This window comes from Mauremys mutica, chromosome 3, assembly GCF_020497125.1.
Source record: "Mauremys mutica isolate MM-2020 ecotype Southern chromosome 3, ASM2049712v1, whole genome shotgun sequence".
Classification (NCBI taxonomy): domain Eukaryota; kingdom Metazoa; phylum Chordata; order Testudines; family Geoemydidae; genus Mauremys; species Mauremys mutica.
Genome location: NC_059074.1, coordinates 15,765,390 through 15,785,640, shown reverse-complemented (window position 1 = coordinate 15,785,640; position 20,251 = coordinate 15,765,390). Strand labels below are relative to the sequence as shown.

The 20,251-nt window shown below is 46.3% G+C and overlaps 2 protein-coding genes across 2 annotated transcripts in view; one reads left to right on the top strand and one right to left on the bottom strand.

Moving 5' to 3' along the window:
- Positions 1 to 20,251, bottom strand: part of LOC123366108 (cytochrome P450 2C23-like) — a 59,653-nt gene that overhangs the window by 14,339 nt on the left and 25,063 nt on the right. The gene's annotated exons all lie outside the window — the stretch shown is intronic.
- LOC123365713 (cytochrome P450 2K1-like) lies at positions 683 to 14,302 on the top strand. The gene is made up of 9 exons (XM_045008564.1): positions 683 to 972; positions 5,243 to 5,405; positions 6,929 to 7,078; positions 7,606 to 7,766; positions 8,732 to 8,905; positions 9,014 to 9,155; positions 11,033 to 11,217; positions 12,997 to 13,138; positions 13,914 to 14,302. Exons 1-9 carry the CDS (start codon positions 787 to 789, stop codon positions 14,099 to 14,101), a joined length of 1,491 nt encoding a protein of 496 aa, XP_044864499.1. The 5' UTR covers positions 683 to 786; the 3' UTR covers positions 14,102 to 14,302.

Here is a 20,251-nt window from a genome sequence, read left to right as displayed (position 1 = left end):
CTTTGCAGAGGAAGGATGCACAAAAGGGTGAATAGGATGAAGAGGAAGGGGCAGAGTGTGTGTGTGTGGGGGAAGAGCACCATTCACCCCCACAAGGATGAAACAGGCTGATGCCTCCACCAATATTAAATCCACACCCAAATGCTTTTAAAGCTGAAGTTTCTGACTGTATGCAAATTATTTTCCAATATGCAAATTAGCCAATTTTTCTTAAATCGTTAATGGGACACACGTTCCTTAAGTTTTTTTCTTAGCCGGTGGCAACTCTAGAGCAAGGATCATTTCTCATCCAAACTGAGAGTGTGGTCACAACATCATCCCACATATCTCGCCACTCCCTGTGGTCATTATCTTTCATCAAGAGTGATGTGTGGGCAGTTCCTGTGGCCATGAGTGATAGTCAAGTGGCAGCCAGCAGGAAGTGAGGTGACATATGACCAGGTTTGCATGAGACATGCCATGACAAATGTTCTGATGTTCTGCTCAAGCCCCAATTTCACTAGAACCAGGATAACCCCAGTAAACCAGGATGTCCAGCCATTCCATCCCCAGTACTTTTCAAAGGAAGAGGCTGCAGATAATGTTTTCATAATGAATGATTATTCACTGGCAGTAATGGGGTTAAACTAGGTGTCACGGGATAGGGAGCGGACATAAAACATGTTGTGGACAGACATTTTAAACAAAGCTGATCACTCAGTTTGTGGAGACAGCTGGATTAGGCTGCATGTTTACCATACATTTTGTTTGGAAAATTCCTCTCTAGTTTGATATCAATCCCAAAAAATGGCACTGGCAGATCCAGTTGTCATACTGCTGCTATTTGTGGTAACTTTTGTTTCTATTCTCACTATGAAAAGGGGCTGGAATAAGAGAGCCTGCCTGAATTTCCCCCCAGGACCACGACCTTTACCCATCCTTGGAAATCTACACCAGCTGAACCTGAAGAGACCTGACCGAACTTTGCTGGAGGTAACACTTTCAAATGCGATGGACTGAGCAGGCATTGTTGCAAATGGCAGATGGAACAATGCAAGCTAGGCAAAATGCAGGAGTCCCCATTTTTAGAAGCAGTGCGCACTGCGAGGGGAAACTCTTAATGCAGACAAAGCGAGGGTCGCACAGCTTAAGAGCAGGGCCGGTGCAAGGATGTTTCGCGCCCTAGGCGAAACTTCCACCTTCTGCGCTCCCCTGTCCCCGAGCCCCCACCCTGAACCCCCCCCCCCGCGGCAGCTCTCCCCCTCTGCCCTGAGGCGCACCCCCTGCGGCAGCTCCCTACCCCCCACCCTCTGCCCTGAAGCACTCCCCCTGCCCCAGCTCACCCCTGCTCCACCACCCCTCCTTACTTGATGCAGGCGGCCCTCCCCGCGCTCCCCTGCCCCAGCTCCCTCCGCCTAAATACCGGCAGCGACCGGGGTGGCCGAAGATCCGGCCGCCACGGTCGCTACCGAAGAAAATGCTGCTCCCCCAAATCCTAGCACCCTAGGCGACCCTGCTTAAGAGTTAGCTAGTCAGTGAGGGACTGATCACTGACTTACCATTGACTTCAGCCTATCTGGGATCGGGCCCTTCAGTCTGGAATTGTATGCATGTTTATCTAGAACTTTGATCTGTGCTGGACTTCACTCAACATATCTTAAAGCAGCGCTGCACAAGCCTGTCGCAGGTCACTGAGAGACTGGGACAGAAACATTCATTAATGATAATAATTAATAATACTTGCAGTACAGGCCAAACCCGGGTGGGGGTGGACATGAAGGAACCATGCAGGGGGTGCACTTATCCTGCCTGCCATGGAGCCCTGCCCCATGTAAGCCCCCTGCCTGCAGCAGGAGAGGTGGGCCTGGCAGGCGATGAGCACCCCCAGGGTCTTGCCTCACACAGAGGTGTTGTGTAAATGCCCAGGGGGGAAAAACTAATCCAGTGTTTGATTTGTATGTGTGTTTATCAGGCCTATCGAGAACTTTGATCTCTGCTGGGCTTCGCTTAACATATCTTAAAGCAGCACTGCCAAGCCTGTCACAGGTCACTGAGAGAATGGGACAGAACCGTTCATTAGGGATGATAATTAAAAATACTTGCAGTACAGGCCAAACCGAGGATGGTGGTGGACATGAAGGGACCATGCCGAGGATGCATTTATCCTGCCTGCCATGGAGCCCTCCCCATGGGACCCCCTGCCTGCAGCAGGAGCACGTGGGGCATGGCTGGGGATAAGCCCCTCTGGGGTCCTCCTGCCTCACACAGAGGTGCTGTGTAAGTTCCCTATGGCCGTGTGGGCACTTTCAGCCACTGAGCTGAAGTGGTCTCTGAAGAGTCACTCCATGCCCTGTGGGGAAAGACTAATCCAGTGTTTCTCAAGCGGCCACGAGGGGGTTTTCCTGTGGCCATGACAGCCTCCTAAGTGGTGATGGGGGAGGGAGAGACGGCAAAGCATTGGCACAGCCCTGGAGATGGTGGTGGGAGGGGGACAATGCTGCAGGAGGAAGGTGAGTTCTCTTCTCTATCTATGGGGGTTTTAGCCCTGTGGTGGTTGGGAGATGAGCTCCAGCAGCAGGACTTGGGGAGCTTGGCTGTGCAAAGCGGGGCTCCAGCCATGGTGCTTCAGGTGCCAACTCCCAGCTTCTGTTCCCATCTCTGGGCTCTGGCCGCTGGCACCAACTCCAGCCCTGGGTTCCAACCCCAAACCGTGGTGGTGGCTGCTGGCCTGGGCACCAATCCCTAGATGCACATTCCAACCCCCAGCCCTGGCCGCTGACCCCGGGCGCAGATCCCTGGCCCCGGCTGTGTGTCAGCAGGCACTGACCCTGGGCTCCAGCAGACGCTGGCCCTAGGCATCGATCCCCAGCCTCAGTTGCATGGCAGCGAGTGCTGGTTTCGGCATAGTGGTGGCGGGCACTGAACCCCAGCTCCGGCCATGTGGCACCCAGCTCCAGCACCCAGCTCTGGGCTCTGGCTGCATCACAGTGGGCACTGGCCTTGGACTCCAGCCTCTGGCCCCAGCTGTGCAGCTCTTGCCAAAGGTCCTGGTTCTGGCCATGACCACCGATCCCTGGGCCCGGCTATGCAGCTCCTGCTCCCTGGTCTGGGAAATGCCCCAGCCCTAGCCATGCAATTCCTGCCCCTGGCTCCGGGCTCTCGCCTCGGGCACTCACCCCATGCCGCATTGCAGTGGGTGCCAGTGTTCATTCCCTCTGAAGCATCTGGCACTGACCACTCTGCTGCAGCCATGCAGCTGCAGGGCTCACCACCCACCTTCCTCGCCCCTGACCCTACTGCCTTCCTGGCCCTGCATTCATCCCTCCATCATCCCAGGCCCCTGCTGCTTCCTCCAGCCCACATCCAACCCACTGTGGCCCCCTGCTGACAAATGGAAAGTGTGCTGACAAATGGAACAGAGTTCAAGAAAGAGCAACAGAAATGACTAGAGGTCTGGAAAACACATCATAAAAGGCGAGACCAAGGAAGGTTGGTCTGTTCCACCAAGGGAAAGTTAAGAGGTGACTTGATAGTTTAGGAGGTAGGTATCTGACAATAGGGGGTCCCTGAAGCTAGCTGACAAAGGCATAATGAGATCCAGTAGCTGGAAGACCAAAAGTATAACTGGCTTCAAAAAAGAATTAGATAAGTTCATGGAGGATAGGTCCATCAGTGGCTATTAGCCAAGATGGTCAGGGATGCAATCCCATGGTCTGAGTGTTCCAAAATCTCCAACTGTCAGAATCTGGGACTGGATGACCAGGGCAGGATCACTCAAAATAGCCCGGGAATGTTCATTCCCTCTGAAGCATCTGGCACTGGCCACTGTTAGAAGACAGGACACTGGGCTAGCTGGAGCATTGGTCTGTCCCAGTATGGCCATTCTTCTGAGACCGCCCCTGTGCTGAAGAGCTTATATTAGATGGACTGATACGGTCACATCTCATCACTTGCCTTTTGCTGTATCCCATTCCCCATCCTTCATCTCTTCATTGTCTATTTGAGCCTTATCCTCCAGCAGGATCTGCTAGCACAGACCCCTATGCCTGTGCAGTCATGCAGAGGCCAATGGTATGTAGATTTTATGCCCCTTGGAGCAAGGCCCATCGTTATGTTCTGTGTTTCTACAACATCTGGCACAATGGAGTCCCGGTCTCTGACTGGGGCTCCTAGATTCCACGGTAACACTGATGATAAATAATAATAATGAAAGTCCATGCAGACAGAAGGCTCTGCACAAGTAGCTTTCAAAGCAAGATTGGAGCCATAGATTGTCAGCTATTTGGGGAGAGCACTGTGTATTCTTATTTGTCTGCATAACACGGAGCATATATTTGGTGCTATTCATAAAATCAACAATCACAAGCCCATCTACAGAAAAAACACTGATTCACTTTGACCTTGAAATAAATTTACAGGGTGAGAACTATGCTCAGTAAAGTTGGTCAAAAATAATTTATTGTTCAATCTTTGATTAAAACAAAAACAAAATAGTGTTTAATGAAATCCTGAAAAATGTCAATAAAAATCATTTTTGTCAAATGTGTGTGTGTGAAAAGGAAATAAGTTCCTGTTCAGCTCTAACGTTCAGTATATTCTGCTAACTGATATTATGTAGCCCATTATTTCTTCTGTAATTGCTGTATGCAGGTAGAAGTGGATATAGGTAATCCTTTACAGAATTCCAAGGGAGCCAAGCAGTGTCATTTGTAGAGCCTGTTTTTTTTTAAACAGGGTTACAAAACTAATGAATTTACATGGTAAGTTTGTTATAGACATTAGTGCAAAGCCTGGTCCCATGTTTCAATAAGTAGGACTTGGAGACTTGGCTTCAATTCCCTACTCTGCCAAAGACTTCCTGTGTGACCTTGGGCAAGTCACTCTGTGCCTCAGTTCCCTGTCTGTAAAATGGGCTGATAGCACCTTCCTACCTCACAGAGGGCTGTGAGGGTACATTAAAGATTGTTTCAGTGGGCATTGGACACACTCTATGTACTCAGCATTCTTAAGCTCTATGGCCACATTGTAGCAAAACTGAAACCCTTACAATGGTTTTTCCAAACAAAATAAAGAGCAGCAGGAGAGCAGCAGTGTGTCTAACTGTCTCTTGTCCAGATGCTGAACCTGGCACTTGCTCAGTCAGTGATATTTGCAGGCAGAAGAAAAAGACTTGTATATTTTAAAATCAAATTGAAACCCAACAGTTGCTATAACAGTAGCACGGAAACATATAATGCTTTTTTCGCCCGTCCCTATATTTAAGCTCTCTGAGAAATATGGCCCAGTCTTCAGCATTCATATGGGACCCAAGAATATGGTGGTGCTGTCGGGATACAAGATGGTGAAGGAGGCTCTTGTGAACCAGGCAGATGCGTTTGCAGAAAGGCCCAGAATCCCAATATTTGAAAAATTTGCAAGAGGAAATGGTGAGATTTCTTTTCTCTCTTACCAAATGACAAGACTGTTTTATGCTCTGACCATTGGAAATATTCTTCTTTTGTCAGGGATCTGTTCTGCAGGGCTGAGAAATTGGAATAGTTTGGGGAGCATACATTATTACTTGTATACTTCCATGCGGCAGTTTTGTTGCTGCCAAAGATAAGACCAAGACACTGGGGACTGGATACAAAAATGTTACAGGAGATATACAAAGGGGCATTATTAAATGGATGGAGTAAGTCCCTCCTTGTCTTTGGGTGAAAGACAGAGACACAATGTAATGTCAGGTAACAAAACCAAATCTGAGGGGAAAATAAAGGAGATGGAAGACTTGGCAAACATCTCATACTCTTTGGAAACATCAGTGTGGAAACACTGCACAAAACCCAGGCAAGTTATAACAGTTCCAATAAAACTCAAAGGAAAAGAAATGAGGTGTGCCCACTACTGCCTGCCGGCACTGCAGAATGTGTACGCTAAACAAACGTACTTTCTTTTTCAATAACCCCAGAGGCAACACAGTGCCTGAGCTTTGTAGAGTTGCATGACCCGACGGGTTTGCAGGAACACAGCAATTTTCTCTGACTAACCAGCTGAGGCTGCTGCCTTTAAATCTCCTATGATAACTCCCCATTCAAGGCTTCCTCTTTGAATTCACCTCCCTTGTCCTGGCTTTCCCAGCATCCTCCCAGATCCTGCTTTCTCTTCTTAACAGGCCAGCTCCTGCTCCAGGCTTCCCTGATAACCCTGCACTGATCACACCACCTCTAAGCTTCACCCAATATCTTCCTTGGTGGCTGAGTACCCTCCTCACTCCCCCCTCCTTCCTATGTGGCCCCAAAAGCTCCCTACTTGCAGCTGCCATCCTCACTTGCCACCATCTTAGGTGTTGCAAACAGAATGCAACAACGCCTAACTCTTAGTCACCTATAAAATCACAAGAACAGCACTGCGATCCACAAAGCCTGAGTCAGGCATGTCAGGTCCCTATACAATGAATGAGAAGGACAAGGCACCTAACAATTGATTCACAAAAAACCAGCATGCTAGGGAGGGAACTGCCTAAATAGGCCAATGGGAGATGCTGATGTGAGGGGTGTGTTCTAAGCCCTGCCCCCTCACTGAGATAGGTTCCTAAGTGTGGGCGGCAGGAAGGCATGTAGCTCTGCTAACAATCCACAAGCAGAAACCCCTCTTCTGGAGTCAGGCAGCTTAGGTGTGTAACTCAGTGTTAGGTAAAAACAACGAGGTGTCCTTGTGGCACCTTCGAGACTAACAAATGTATTTGGGCATAATCAAGTTACTTTTTGTGCATGATTAATAACTACTTGCTGCGGACTGCTCTGAAAATGTAACCTTTGGCATTTGGGAGGCTGAGCGTTATGGAAGTTTATGTTTAGTTGAGGCTGGCTGCTCAAATTCAAACTAAGAAATGATATTGTCCCTATTAAAATACATTTACCTGGAGGTTTGTTTTGGTTTTTTTGTGGGGGGTTCTCTTGCATTTCAGGTGTTATTTTTGCTCATGGTGAAAACTGGAAAGTGATGAGAAGATTCACTCTCACGACCTTACGGGATTTTGGTATGGGCAGGAGGACCATTGAGAACAAAATCCTGGAAGAATGTGATTATCTGATAAAGGATTTTGAATCCCACAAAGGTAAGCACGTGTGGAGCTTCGTAGTGTAACACTGGTAATCATTCAAAGTCCTTAACCACATCTGGACCTGTGAAGCCCCCTTTCTCCCACCCTCACGGAGTCATCTCATTTGGAAATTAACTCAGTCATGACTCTTTTGCCTTTGATTCCAACTAATCAGAACTTAGGGGAGGAGCCTGAACCAACTGGAGCACAGTGGTGGCTGTGTGAAGGGGCGGGAGGGGAAGATGCTGGGGGGATTAGCCTAATAATAATGAGCCAGTTCCTCACTGAGGCAAATCTCAGACTGACTCTCAGGGAAGTTTGACCTGAGGATCTGACATAAGGGAAAGGTGTAATGAGCCCTCCTTCTCTGCACACCAGCAGGACCTCTGCTTAAAGGAACCCAGAGATTGCTCCCTCTTATTGCCCAAGGCATGCAAGTCATCCCAAAGGGGGAAGAGGAGGTCTGTTATTTCAATGGTTTCCAGTACGAAACCCGTTGGATACCAACAAAATGATGAATGTTGCCATTTAATGCTTTTCAGGAAGCTCCTTTGACACCATGAAAATGATGAATGCTGCCGTTTCCAATGTCATTGTGTCGATAATGCTCGGACACAGGTTTGATTATGAGGATCCAAAGTTTCTCAGGCTTATCCATTTAATTAATGAAAATGTCCAGCTTTCTGGGAGTCCCACGGTTACGGTAATATTAGTTAGTCTGCTTTATTCCATATTCATTTTGGGGATTTCAAAATATTTCCAAAAGAGAGATCCTAATCGCAGATTAGCCAATAGAACGGTCATTAGAACACTCAACTTGGGTGTGGGAGAATCAGGCAAAGCAGACATTTGAACCTGTGTCTCTCATATCCTGCATGAATGCCCGAAACACCGGGCTATTGGCTATTCTGGGGAATTGTTTGTCGTCCCCCCCATCCCCTTGAGACTTGGCAAAAAATTCCAACCTGGAATTTGAAACCTTTCCTGTTGAAAATGTCATCAAAACAACATGCATCTTTGAAACATTCTAGTTTCAGTGAACTGGGATTTTTCTGATTAAACCATTTCATCTAAAACTTTCTGAGCAGCTCTAATGTCTCTAAAGGAAGCAGCGCCAGATGCTCCAGAGGAACAAGCAAGAAACCCTTATGACGAGCAATGGTGGAATAACTTGCCTACAGTGAATAACCTGTCCATGGAAAACTCTGACCATAATCCTCACCACCATCAGTTAGTTGACTGGCTTGTGCCCTAAGCGTGAGACACAGCTGCTAAATGGCCGGTGACCGGCCTACGCAAGCTCTCCCACCATTGCTATCGTCAGCACAACAGCACCAGTGGCAGCGACAGCATAAAGTGTTAGCGTAAAAAGGTTATAGACACACCCCAGGAGTCTAGCTGGCTTAACCATCTGAATGTAAAATTATAGTTGTTGCTCTACATCTACAACAGCCATATGAAGAAGAAGAAGAGTTCCAAGAGTTGTTTCATTGACCTCAGTGGGAGTTCTGCGTGTGGAAGGCTTATAGAAACGGGCCCTATTATTTACAAGGCCATGTTTATCATCTCAATACATATTACTGTAAAGCCACATGTTGATCATGAGTGATTCGTTAACCATTATAATCTGCATTCCCTTTGGCTAACTGTGCTATTCCCTTCCTTTAGCTGTTCAATATATTTCCTGCCCTTGGGTTCCTACCAGGAAATCACAAGACAGTCTTTAATAATATGGAAGAACTGTACTCCTTTATTCAGCAGACTTTCATCGAACACCTGAAGCAATTAGATCCCAATGACCAGAGAAGTTTCATTGATGCCTTTCTCATCAGGCAGCAGGAGGTACCGACGGGCTAGGGAAGAGGGAAGAGTGGTGTGTGTGTGTGTGATGCAGATTTTCCCTGATTGCCAATATTCTTTAAACATTCACTGGGAGTTTTGTACTTGCAGGAAAAATCTAATCCCAATACCCATTTCAAAAATGAGAATTTGCAAAGCCTTGTGAGTAATCTGTTCACAGCTGGGACGGAAACAACTTCCACCACACTCCGCTGGGGCCTTTTGCTTATGATGAAATACCCAGCCATTCAGAGTAAGATTTCTGAACCCTTTTGACTACTCATCACTTATTTTGCTCTACTCTATATGTACTGAGTGTGCTTTTGGACAAGCTATGTCCACGTCTTGCCGGCAAGTTAAAGATGTATGGGCTGGATGAATGGACTACAAGGTGGATAGAAAGCTGGCTAGATCGTCAGGCTCAACGGGTAGTGATCAACGGCTCTTGTCTAGTTGGCAGCTGGTTTCAAGCGGAATGCCCCAAGGGTCGGTCCTGGGACTGGTTTTGTTCAGTATCTTCATTAATGATCTGGAGGATGGCATGAATTGCACCCTCAGCAAGTTTGCAGATGACACTAAACTGGGAGGAGTGGTGGATAGGCTGGAGGGTAGGGATAGGATACAGAGGGACCTAGACAACTTAGAGGATTGGGCCAAAAGAAACCTAATTAGGTTAAAAAAGGACAAGTGCAGAGTCCTGCACTTAGGATGGAAGAATCCCATTCACTGTTACAGACTAGGGACTGAATAGCTAGGAAGCAGTTCTGCAGAAAACGACATGGGGGTTACAGTGGACGAGAAGCTAGATATGAGTTGACAGTGTGCCCTTGTTGCCAGGAAGGCTAATGGCATTTTGGGCTGTATAAGTAGGGGCATTGCCAGCAGATCGAGGGACATGATCATTCGACATTGGTGAGGCCTCATCTGGAGTACTGTGTCCAGTTTTGGGCCCCTCACTACAAGAAGGAGGTGGAAAAATTGGAAAGAGTCCAGTGGAGGGCAACAAAAATGATTAGGGGGCTGGAGCACATGACTTATGAGGAAAGGTTGAGGGAACTGGGATTGTTTAATCTGCAGAGAGAAGAATGAAGGAGGATTTGCTCTACTCTATATGTACCTTGGCTCCAACTACCTGAAAGGGGGGTCCAAAGAGGATGGGTCTAGACTGTTCTCAGTGGTAGCAGATGACAGAACAAGGAGTAATGGTCTCAAGTTGCAGTGGGGGAGGTTTAGGTTGGATATTAGGAAAAACATTTTCACTAGGAGGGTGGTGAAGCACTGGAATGGGTTACCTAGGGAGGTGGTGGAATCTCCTTCCTTAGAGGTTTTTAAGGTGAGGCTTGACAAAGCCCTGGCTGGGTTGATTTAGTAGGGAATTGGTCCTGCTTTGAGCAGGGGGTTGGATTAGATGACCTCCTGAGATTCCTTCCAACCCTGATATTCTATGATTCTATGATTCACACACATACAGACACCGCAGTCCTCGTCCATGTTCAAATACAAGACCTCTGGCATGATATCATCCCTCACAGTAGGGAGAAAACAGACTCAGCTGTCATGAAAGTAAAGGGAATTCTTTATTGAGGCTGCTGGACTCAGAGAGGGCCCTGCAGTTTTCCCTCGGACTAAATCACTCTTTGCTGCCTAATGTCCCCACACAGGGTCTCCCTAAATCCTGGACTGCAGTAAGGATGGAAGGGACCACAGTCTATTGTAAACCTCAAGAGCCTGATCATAGCAGATGTGGAGCACACTCAACTCTCATTAATCAGTGGAATCTGAGGATGTTTAGCACCTCACAGGATCGAGCCCTAAAAGCAAAAGCCTTACCCTTTGCACTGAGACAGTACCTTCTCTGCACTCAGTAGGTTACTACTATTCACAGCTAGAAGAGGCATGCTTACCTCTGCTCCCAAATTACCCATCTGAATCTTCTTCCATTTCAGCCTTGGTAACTAAGGTTGTCAGCAGCAGCATTTTAGAAACAAGGTGTTTGTGTCCTAAAGGGTGTGGATTATATTGTTTAGCGGGTGTCAGTTGTATGTTTTCTTCTCTGTGTCTAGTTTCTCATAGGGGTTCCCACCACCATAGTATCTGAGCAACTGCTTTCACTCTCTTTTAATTGTTCAGAAAAAGTCCATGAAGAGATTGAAAGAGTTATAGGATCTGCCCAGCTTCGTTATGAACATCGGACACAAATGCCGTATACGGACGCAGTCATCCATGAAATTCAGAGGTTTGCTACTATCCTGCCAATGAGCTTGCCTCATGAGACTACTGAGGATGTCAGACTTAATGGCCATGTTATTCCTAAAGTAAGTTTTTTTTAAGAGGTACTTTAATTACCAGGACCTTCAAACTCACCAATTAAAACAGAATAACAATGGATTATTTAAATTCCTCCAGACCAGAAATCACATGACCTCATGCACATAAACACCATGGTGATCAGTAGGGATTGAACCTAGGGGCTTCAGCTTCAAAAGTACTAGCCCATCTAACTGCAGCTAAAGGAGTTACTCTGATAGCTCTGGATAAAGTAGAAGGCCGTTCTCCTCACTGGGGCTAGCACAACCCTAGAGAGACACACATGAGAAGGGAGGATATTTTTTGAATATTTCCTTTTCTCTTTAACTTAAGAGAACTAAAGATGTTCTATCATGAAACTGACAGCAGACTGAATTCTCTGTGAGCACTTTGGCTTCACATGTGGTGATGAGTTCACTGAAGCCAAGTCCTTCTCACACAACAGCCTCCTCCCCAACAGTCAGTTCTGGCTCATAGGGCAGGAAGACAGCTACTTCTGGCAGCATTCTTGACTTAATCTGGACAACTCCCATCCACAGACTAATCAAACTTTAAACTTCTTAGCAGCTGAGCTCAGACAAGACAAACCACAAAGTAACACATGCAGTAGTATCTGCAGTGCTCTGGTTCAAACCTGTGACATGCTTATGGGAAAGAGGGCAGGGGGATGATGTCCTGAGAGTTTGTCAACAATGACGACATGAAATATTAACATGGTAGGGTGGGAAGTGGAAAGAGCCTTAGCTCTGGGCACCCCCGGAGGGGAGATATCTGCAGGATACTGGTCCTCGGTCAGATCCTCTGCTGGTGCAAATGAAGTGAGCAGAGCTCAGGGGTGAAAGTAACTTACAGGACTTACCAGTACTGCTGGACTCCTGAGGGGGGCGTGGCCTCAACTGGAAGAGGCGGTGCCTCTCAAGATTTAAAGGCCCTGGGGCACTGGCTATGGCTGGGAGCCCCAGGGCCTTTAAATCAACCCGGGGCTCCCAGCTGCAGAGGTGGCTGGGAGACCCTGGGGCTGAGCTCCGGGCCCTTTAAATCCCAGCCCCAGCCCAGCCGCCGGAGCCATGGGTGGGATTCAAAGGGCTCTGGGCTGCCCGCAGCTGCGGGAGCTCTGAGCCCTTTAAATCCGGCCCAGAGCCCTTTAAATCCCCGCTGTGGAAGCCGGTGCGGTCCGGCACAGTGTACTGGCTCTTGCTGGTACGCCGTACCAGACCATACCGTACTATACCGGCTTACTTTCACTTCTGGCAGAGCTATGCCAGTTTACACCAGCTGATCATAGAATCATAGAATATCGGGGTTGGAAGGGACCTCAGGAGGGCATCTAGTCAACCCCCTGCTCAAAGCAGGACCAACCCCAACTAAATCATCCCAGTCAGGGCTTTGTCAAGCCTGACCTTAAAAACCGCAATGAAACCTGATGATCTGGCCTGTTATCTTTCTGAATGAAGCTCACAGTTTGTGGTCAATTTGATATTTTTATTAGAGCTGGTAGAAAAATGCAATTTTTTAATTATTTATTTTAAGGATTTTATTTTTAATTGAGGGTTGTTTTTTTTTCCTCTCCCAATTTCATAGAAATTTCCAGGAAATAACAGAGAAGCTGTTTCTCAGTTTAAAATAATTTTTCATTAAAATTTTCTATTTTCAAAAACAGTTCTTAGTAAAAGTGTTGGTTTGGGGAAAATCTTGCCAAAAATGGAATTTGCCATTTTTGTTGTTGAAATCAAAGATCAACGGAAAAGTTTTGAATCTTCTAATTTTTATTTTGTGATGATTTTTAGGGTACTTATATCATCCCCTTACTGGCCTCTGTGTTGTATGACAAGACTCAGTGGGAGAAGCCTGAAGAATTCTATCCTCAGCATTTCCTCAGCACAGATGGAAAGTTTGTGAGGAATGAGGCATTCATGCCTTTTTCAGCAGGTAACTTCCCTTCAAGGACAGCAGTTTGCCTTCGCCTTGTATCTTCCCCCTTCTAAAGCATCATGTTGGATCTCAGTCTGCATTCAAGGAAGGACTGGGCAAAACTCTCTCAATGCTGCTCCGCAGTTGGTTAGACAGATACACTCCTTGTCTCTGTGGGTTGAGTTTGCTACTTACATTGCACTTCTAAGCCCTGCTGAGTAAGAGACATGAAAGGACTAAGCATGAAAATCACATTGTTTCCAGAAATGAACCAAAATCCAGAACCAGACACTCTGAAATCTTAGAGGCTGTGGACTCTGGACCCTGAGCCAAAGGAGAGCAGGAGATGGCTCTTGCCAAAACCCATCATTGCCAATCCTTGAGCAAGTGAAAATGGCCCTTAGAGACAATACAGCGTGCTCCCTTCCGGCCTTTAGGCTGTTCAGGAGGTTCTGTCTGTCCTCTTGCATATGGGCACTAGCTTGCCTGGATGACCTTATGGTCTAGTGGACTGAGCAAGATAATAAGAATGAGGAACTTTTGATTTCTAGTCCTTCCTTTGTCCGTTACATCCAGTGTGACCTCAAAGAGGTCACTTAGCCACTTTACACCATAGTTTCCCATCTGTAAAATGGAGGTGATAACACTTGTTTTCTAAGACTGGTGTTGTGAGGATGAATTAGCTAATAATTGCTAAGCACTTATCTACAACTCTTTCCTAGAGTTAAAACTCAAATCTGTTGTGTTGCTGCTAATTTTGAAATCCTTCCATCCCTGGTTAATTTCATTACAGGTCGGAGGATCTGTGCAGGCGAGACTCTTGCCAAAATGGAGCTCTTCCTCTTCTTTACAAGCCTCCTGCAGAGGTTCACTTTCCATCCTCCTCCTGGAGTTACCAGCTCAGACCTGGACCTCACCCCGGCGGTTGGGTTAACCACGCCCCCAATGCCCCATAAGATCTGTGCTGTGCCATGCAGATAAACTACAGCTTCTCGAGAAAGTCACACAAACTCAACCTCACTTCATCCTACTGCTTATGCTTCCCAGATACAGCCAGCTACGTGTGACCTATCTTTATTTGCAGTATCTATGGATATCTTAACAGTATTATACTATATGCTTTGGGAACCACTGTAACCTGCTAATTTCTACCAGAAAACAATAAAACATATATAACTCGTGCAATGTTGTGAAAGATCCATTTCCAACCCTGAGTACATGGCCATATCTTCCAACCAGCAATCATCATTGCCCAGAGCTGTAGTTATTATTCAGCCATTTTAAAATATTTTACCCCAGTCCCAAGTGTAACTGGGCGTCTTGCCCGTAGGCTGGAATGCCTGGGCCCAAGACAACCCTGATTACAAGATGAGCCCCGCCAAAGAGGAATCAGGTGATTCTAATACAAAGGCAGCAAGACACTGTCGTGGTGCCTGTTGTACTTTGTCTGGAAGCCAGCTGGGGCTGGTGGAAGGAGCTGCTCTGAGGAGCAAGTTGGGCTTCTGCAGAGCCCTAGCCAGATAAAGCCTGTGACTAGCTATTAAAGAAGGGAAGACAAACTGAAAAACTGTGTGTATGTTTGAGTTGTGTTTTTTTGGCAGACTGTTGCCAGCCTGAGGAGAACTAGTGAAGAGTCAATTAAAGCCTTGAGTTTAGAAGGTCACTGGGGAGTGTGTGAGTTTTTAAAGGGGCCGGGATGAAGGGGAAATAGAGGCAGGGTAGCTACATAGGCAGCCCTAGCCATGAGGGGGCTCTTGGGAGGCAGTAAACAGCCACGTGCTGCAGCAAGATCCAATAATCATGTATTACACTTATAGAGGAGCTTTCATCTATTGTATCAATTTAGAGGGAGTATATGGGCCTAAAGAGTCACTTGCTCCAATCACTCTCCCATATTATATGGTGTTAAATACAGTTTGGCATTTGTTATGCAGAGGCCTCAGCCCATTTAGTACCATGGCGCAAACATTCTTTTAAACCTTTTACTAAAGATAAGGAAAAAACATTAATACGTTACAATTCAAATGCTTTAAGTAAGGTTTATCACAATATCCTTTGTTCCCTGTTCCTTTAGCTGGAGGGAGTATTTATAAAGAGCCCCTTTCCTGTACGTGTTGTGACAAAGTTCCTCCTCTACCTTGCTGGGTCCTGCGTTTATTGGCGGATTTGCTCACCTCAGTGATCTTCCCCTCAGGTGGAACCCACAGTCTGGGTCAACTCCTCCTGTGTCTGATTAGGAGTTGGGAGGTTTGGGGGGAACCCGGGCCCACCCTCTACTCCGGGTTCCAGCCCAGGGCCCTGTGGATTGCAGCTGCCTATAGTGCCTCCTGTAACAGCTGCATGACAGCTACAACTCCCTGGGCTACTTCCCCATGGCCTCCTCCAAACACCTTCTTTATCCTCACCACAGGACCTTCCTCCTGGTGTCTGATAATGCTTGTACTCCTTAGTCCTCCAGCAGCACACCCACACCCACACCCTCTCCCTCTCCCTCCCAGCTCCTTGCACCTCTTGCTCCCAGCTCCTCACATGCGCATCTCACTGACTAACTGGGAGGCTTTTAACTAGTTCCATCCAGCCCTTGATTGGCTTCAGGTGTCCCAATCAATGTAGTTATCTCCACTGCCTTCTAGAAAGATCTTAATTGGCTCCAGGTGTCTTGATTAACCTGGAGCAACTGCCATTTGGTTACCATGGTACCAGGGATTTGTTTAGCCTGGGGCTAACATACCTGTTCCTCACTACTTTACTGTAGCCATCTGGCCTTGCCCCATTACAGTGTGTACACACACACACCCCCTTTTCTGAGATAGTCAATTAAATGGCATTGCAGATGGTAATGACTATTTTTGGGTGGGAAAGAGTAGAAATCAGTTGAGATGGGCTGGAGCTGTCACTGCTCTTATTAAAGGTCCAATCCCATTTTAGAGATGACAAAACAAGACACACACACAAAAAGGGGAAGAAAGGAACAGCAAGGAGAGAAAATGCAGCAAGGAGAGACATCTGGTGCTGACTCTCACTTGCAACCTTCCTGCTGGAGAAACACAAACTCGGCAAATGATCTTATCAGCCAGTGAGAGATGTTTAGGGCATTACTTTTAGTGGTCCCTTTCTGGTCATAAGCTTACAGCAGTGTTGTAAAATATACAGTCTTGGCTGACTAGGCCAGACTGTCATTAGACAGAAGGAAAAGGGGGTCAGAGGGAGAGAAAAAATACATCAGGGAAGGTGTAGAACACAGTGGCCCCAGGGAAACAAATCTCAGGTGATGTTTGAAATTTAGCCAGAGGTGTCATTGGGATCCTGCTTTCTGGCTTGGTCTGGTCAAAACATCTCCCAGGATTAGGGCAAAGAAGGCACAAGGATGTCAGGATAGATGCTGGACTCCCAGAAGAAGGTTAGGGTGGTAGCTATGAGAGTGAAGTTCATTCCCTCTCTTTCTCTTGTCTTTCAGTCAAGCAGCGTACTCCTCTGTCCATCTCTTCCCCCAATGTCTTTACTTTTTTTAAGAACTCCAAAAGGGCGTGGTGTGTGGAATAGCCTATCCCCTCATTATTTTGTCCACCAATTAGGCTTAATTGCCAACACATCAATTTTGGTTCATTGACTTCTGGTCCCATGCTTGTTTACCAGGCATGATCTTAACACAGTCTTTGAGTTATATCCCTAGGCCTCTTCATTTGGACTAATTCAGTCTGTCTTCCTATTGCACCTTTTCCCATGGGTGTTCACCCCCACACTTTTCCTGAAGGGGTTAATGCAGGCTAAGAAGGGGGCCAATTAACCAGCCACGCCACACCTGAGGGGAACCAGGTGGTTTAAGGAAGCCCCTGACTGACTGAGGGAGCCTAGCTGAGGAGGGAGGAGCTAGGCTGGGTTTATAAAGGCAGGAAGCCCCTGGTAGAAGGCGTAGCAGGGAAGTGGCACCAGCTGGGCAGTGAAGGGGAAGGCTGCCTCAGCTCATTTGTTAGAAAAGATTTTGCTACCCCAGAACAGGGAAAGATGCCCAGGGACCTAGGAAGAGGCCCAAGTCACATGGACTGGGAGAGAGAGGGGTAGCAGGGTGTGAAGCAAGCAGCAGAAGGGAGCATCAGCCCTGGAAAGAGCTACTCCCCAGAGAGGCCAGGAGAAGGTTCCCCAACAGTAAGTGGACCCTGTGACAAGGTTATTGTATCACTATAAACTAGTCCACAGCAAGTAGCTATTAATTGTGCATAAAGAGTAATTCTATAGTAAGGGCTGCTTTGCTTTCAGCTTCACTTGGTCCTGCATTGAGTTATGTGGCTAGGTAAGACTAGCTTGTACTTCATCCTGCCTCAGTGCAGGGGCTGGACTAGATGATCTCGAGGTTCCTTTCAGCCTTACATTTCTATGGTTCTATAAGATCTTATGGGGGGATTCACAAAGGTACATAGGGACCTAAACCCCAGACAGGTTTAGGCTCCTAACTACTAAATTTAGGCTCCACTGAGATCCTGATAAACCATGTAAGTGCCTGAACTCATTTGTACCTACATTTTTAGGGTAAAAATTCCCGAGGCTTCTATGTTTCTGCCTCTTTCTGGGCATCTGGACACCTATCTCCTGCCTAAGCCCCAGTGCAATCCATGACCTGGGGTGTTCACCTGCCTATCTCACATTTTAAGCCCAATAGAGGAGGCAGAGATGGTGGTACCCACTTTATAACTTTCAGCCCAGTAGTTAGAGCACTCACCTGGGATGTGGGAGACCCAGTTTCAGTCCCCCCTGGAGGCAGAGAAGAGATCTGAAGAGGGGTCTGCTGAAGAGAGTGCGCTCACCATCCAGCTATGGGATAGTCTCCTTCAACCTCTCCTGTTGAAGCTGTTCCACTTTGAATAAATAATTAGTCACTGCAGCGGGGGGAGTGGCCCCTGGGTCTCCCAGGTGAGTGCCCTGACCACCAGGCTAAGAGACATTCATTCTCTCCTCTGTGGCACAAAGGCTCCTCTCCAAAGTGGAACAACTTCAGCAGGAGAGACTGAGAGCCCTACTTCAGCATATTCCATCGCTCAGCACTCGCCTGAGAGGTGGGAGATGCCCAGGGCCAGTGCAAGGATATTTTGCGCCCTAGACGAAACTTCCACCTTGCGCGTCTCCCCCCACACAGCATCGCTTATTAAAAACTTTCAAAAATGAATACTGCATAACGTGGCATTGGTCATTAGAATTAATACATGTTCGGCTTGAAAATGTATTCATTTAATTATTTAGTCTACATATTTAATGAAAATAAATGAATAACCGGACAGTGTTGACATTGTTATTGTTTTCACTTTGCACAACATAGCATGGATCTTAAAATAAATCACATGCATTATACACAATACACTGTCACACGTTATAATTTAGAATTTATTTTTCCGCGCTTTCAGTTTAGCAAATTTAGAAACAAGTTCCTCCAAGTCAAGGCTGTGAGCAATGTCATGTTCTGTTGACAAGGTAGATAGCCCAACAAGTGTTTGTTGCAACATTGATGTTCGCATGTATGTTTTTATCAACTTGAGCTTCGAGAAGCTTCGCTCACCACTGGCCACAGAAACTGGGACAGTCAAGAGGATGCGAAGAGCAATAACTGTGTTGGGGACACTATCCGTCAGCTTATTTGTGCATATGAAGTTCAATACATCTTGCGGTGATGCACTCTTTTGGACTCATCTTGCAATGGCTTGCAATTCATTGCACAAGTCAAAGGTATCAATATCATTGGATTTACCATGTTGCAAAGCTTGCTCCAGATTCAAGCAATGTTCCATAATTTGCTTTGGTGTTGTATTTTGCAAACTGTAAACATCATATAGGAAGCCAAATACTGAACTAATTTGCTGCATCAATGTGAATCTTTCTTCAACTGAATGTATTGCTGTGTCGATGACTGCAAAATAAAAGTTCACTTTGAATTTTTCTTTCGGATTATAAATAAGTTCATCATCTGCTTCATATGTGCACTGCTTCCTCTTTTTTCTAATATGGATTGGATCTGGTTCAAAAAGTGCCAGTACATCCAACTCCTCCGCAAGTTCACCTGCACCTATCAATGTTTTCTCAAAGTTGCATCACTTCTGCAGTTTCTTCAAGTTGATTAATGGTGTCCCTTCTGTCGAATTCTTTCACCTGAAGTTGTTTGCTAGTCATGTTGATCTCAAACAATATGTCATACCACACAACAAGAGAAACAAGAAACTTGAAACTAGAAATGGCTTTTGCAAGATCCTTTGCATCAGCTCGTGACGTTTTGCCAGATGATCCTGTCAGAGTAGTGTCATCATAGATCTCTATCAGAGCATCATAGATGTCACCAAGCTGATAACAAAGAGGTTTCAAGGCATCAATTCGACTTTCCCATCTTGTTTCACTCAATGGTTTAACTGTGAGATTAGATACGTGGTGTGTTAGAACTTCCCAGCGATGTATAGAAGCTGAGAAATACACATAAACACGTTGAACTAAATCAAAGAAGGCAGTTGCCTCCAAGCAACACTTTGCAGCATCATTGACAACCAAATTCAATGAATGTGCATTGCAAGGAACAAAAAAGGCTCGTGGATTAATGTCCACAATTCTTCGCTGGACACCATTTTCTTTCCCTTTCATATTTCTCCCATTATCATACCCTTGACCATGCAAGTTTTCTATAGACAGTGACATCTCTTCTAACTGGTGAAGAATAGTTTCTGACATACCAGTTCCAGTTGTCTCTATAAGTGACACAAATCCCAAGAGAAGTGTTCCTTTATGAATACTGATTTAGTCTGATTCTCTGTCTCTGAAGTAGGTCTATCCACAAACCGAATGATTATGGTCATTTGTTTGACATGGCCTGCATCTGGTGTACAATCTAGAATGATGGAAAAGTATTTTGCAGCATGAGCAGATGCTAGGATTTTTTGTTTGATGACATTGGATCAGGATGACTTTTCCTTAAATAAGCTCATTCTGTATGTCTTTCCCTAGGTAATGTACATGCATCTCCTTGTCCTTAATCCTGCGAAGATGCTCATCCATAAGCGGGTCAAACAAAGCTAGATATTTGACAAATTTGAGGAAGTTCCCGTTACCAGAAGTGTGCAGTTTTTGTTGTGTTCTCCGAAAGGCCAGGTTTTGCATACC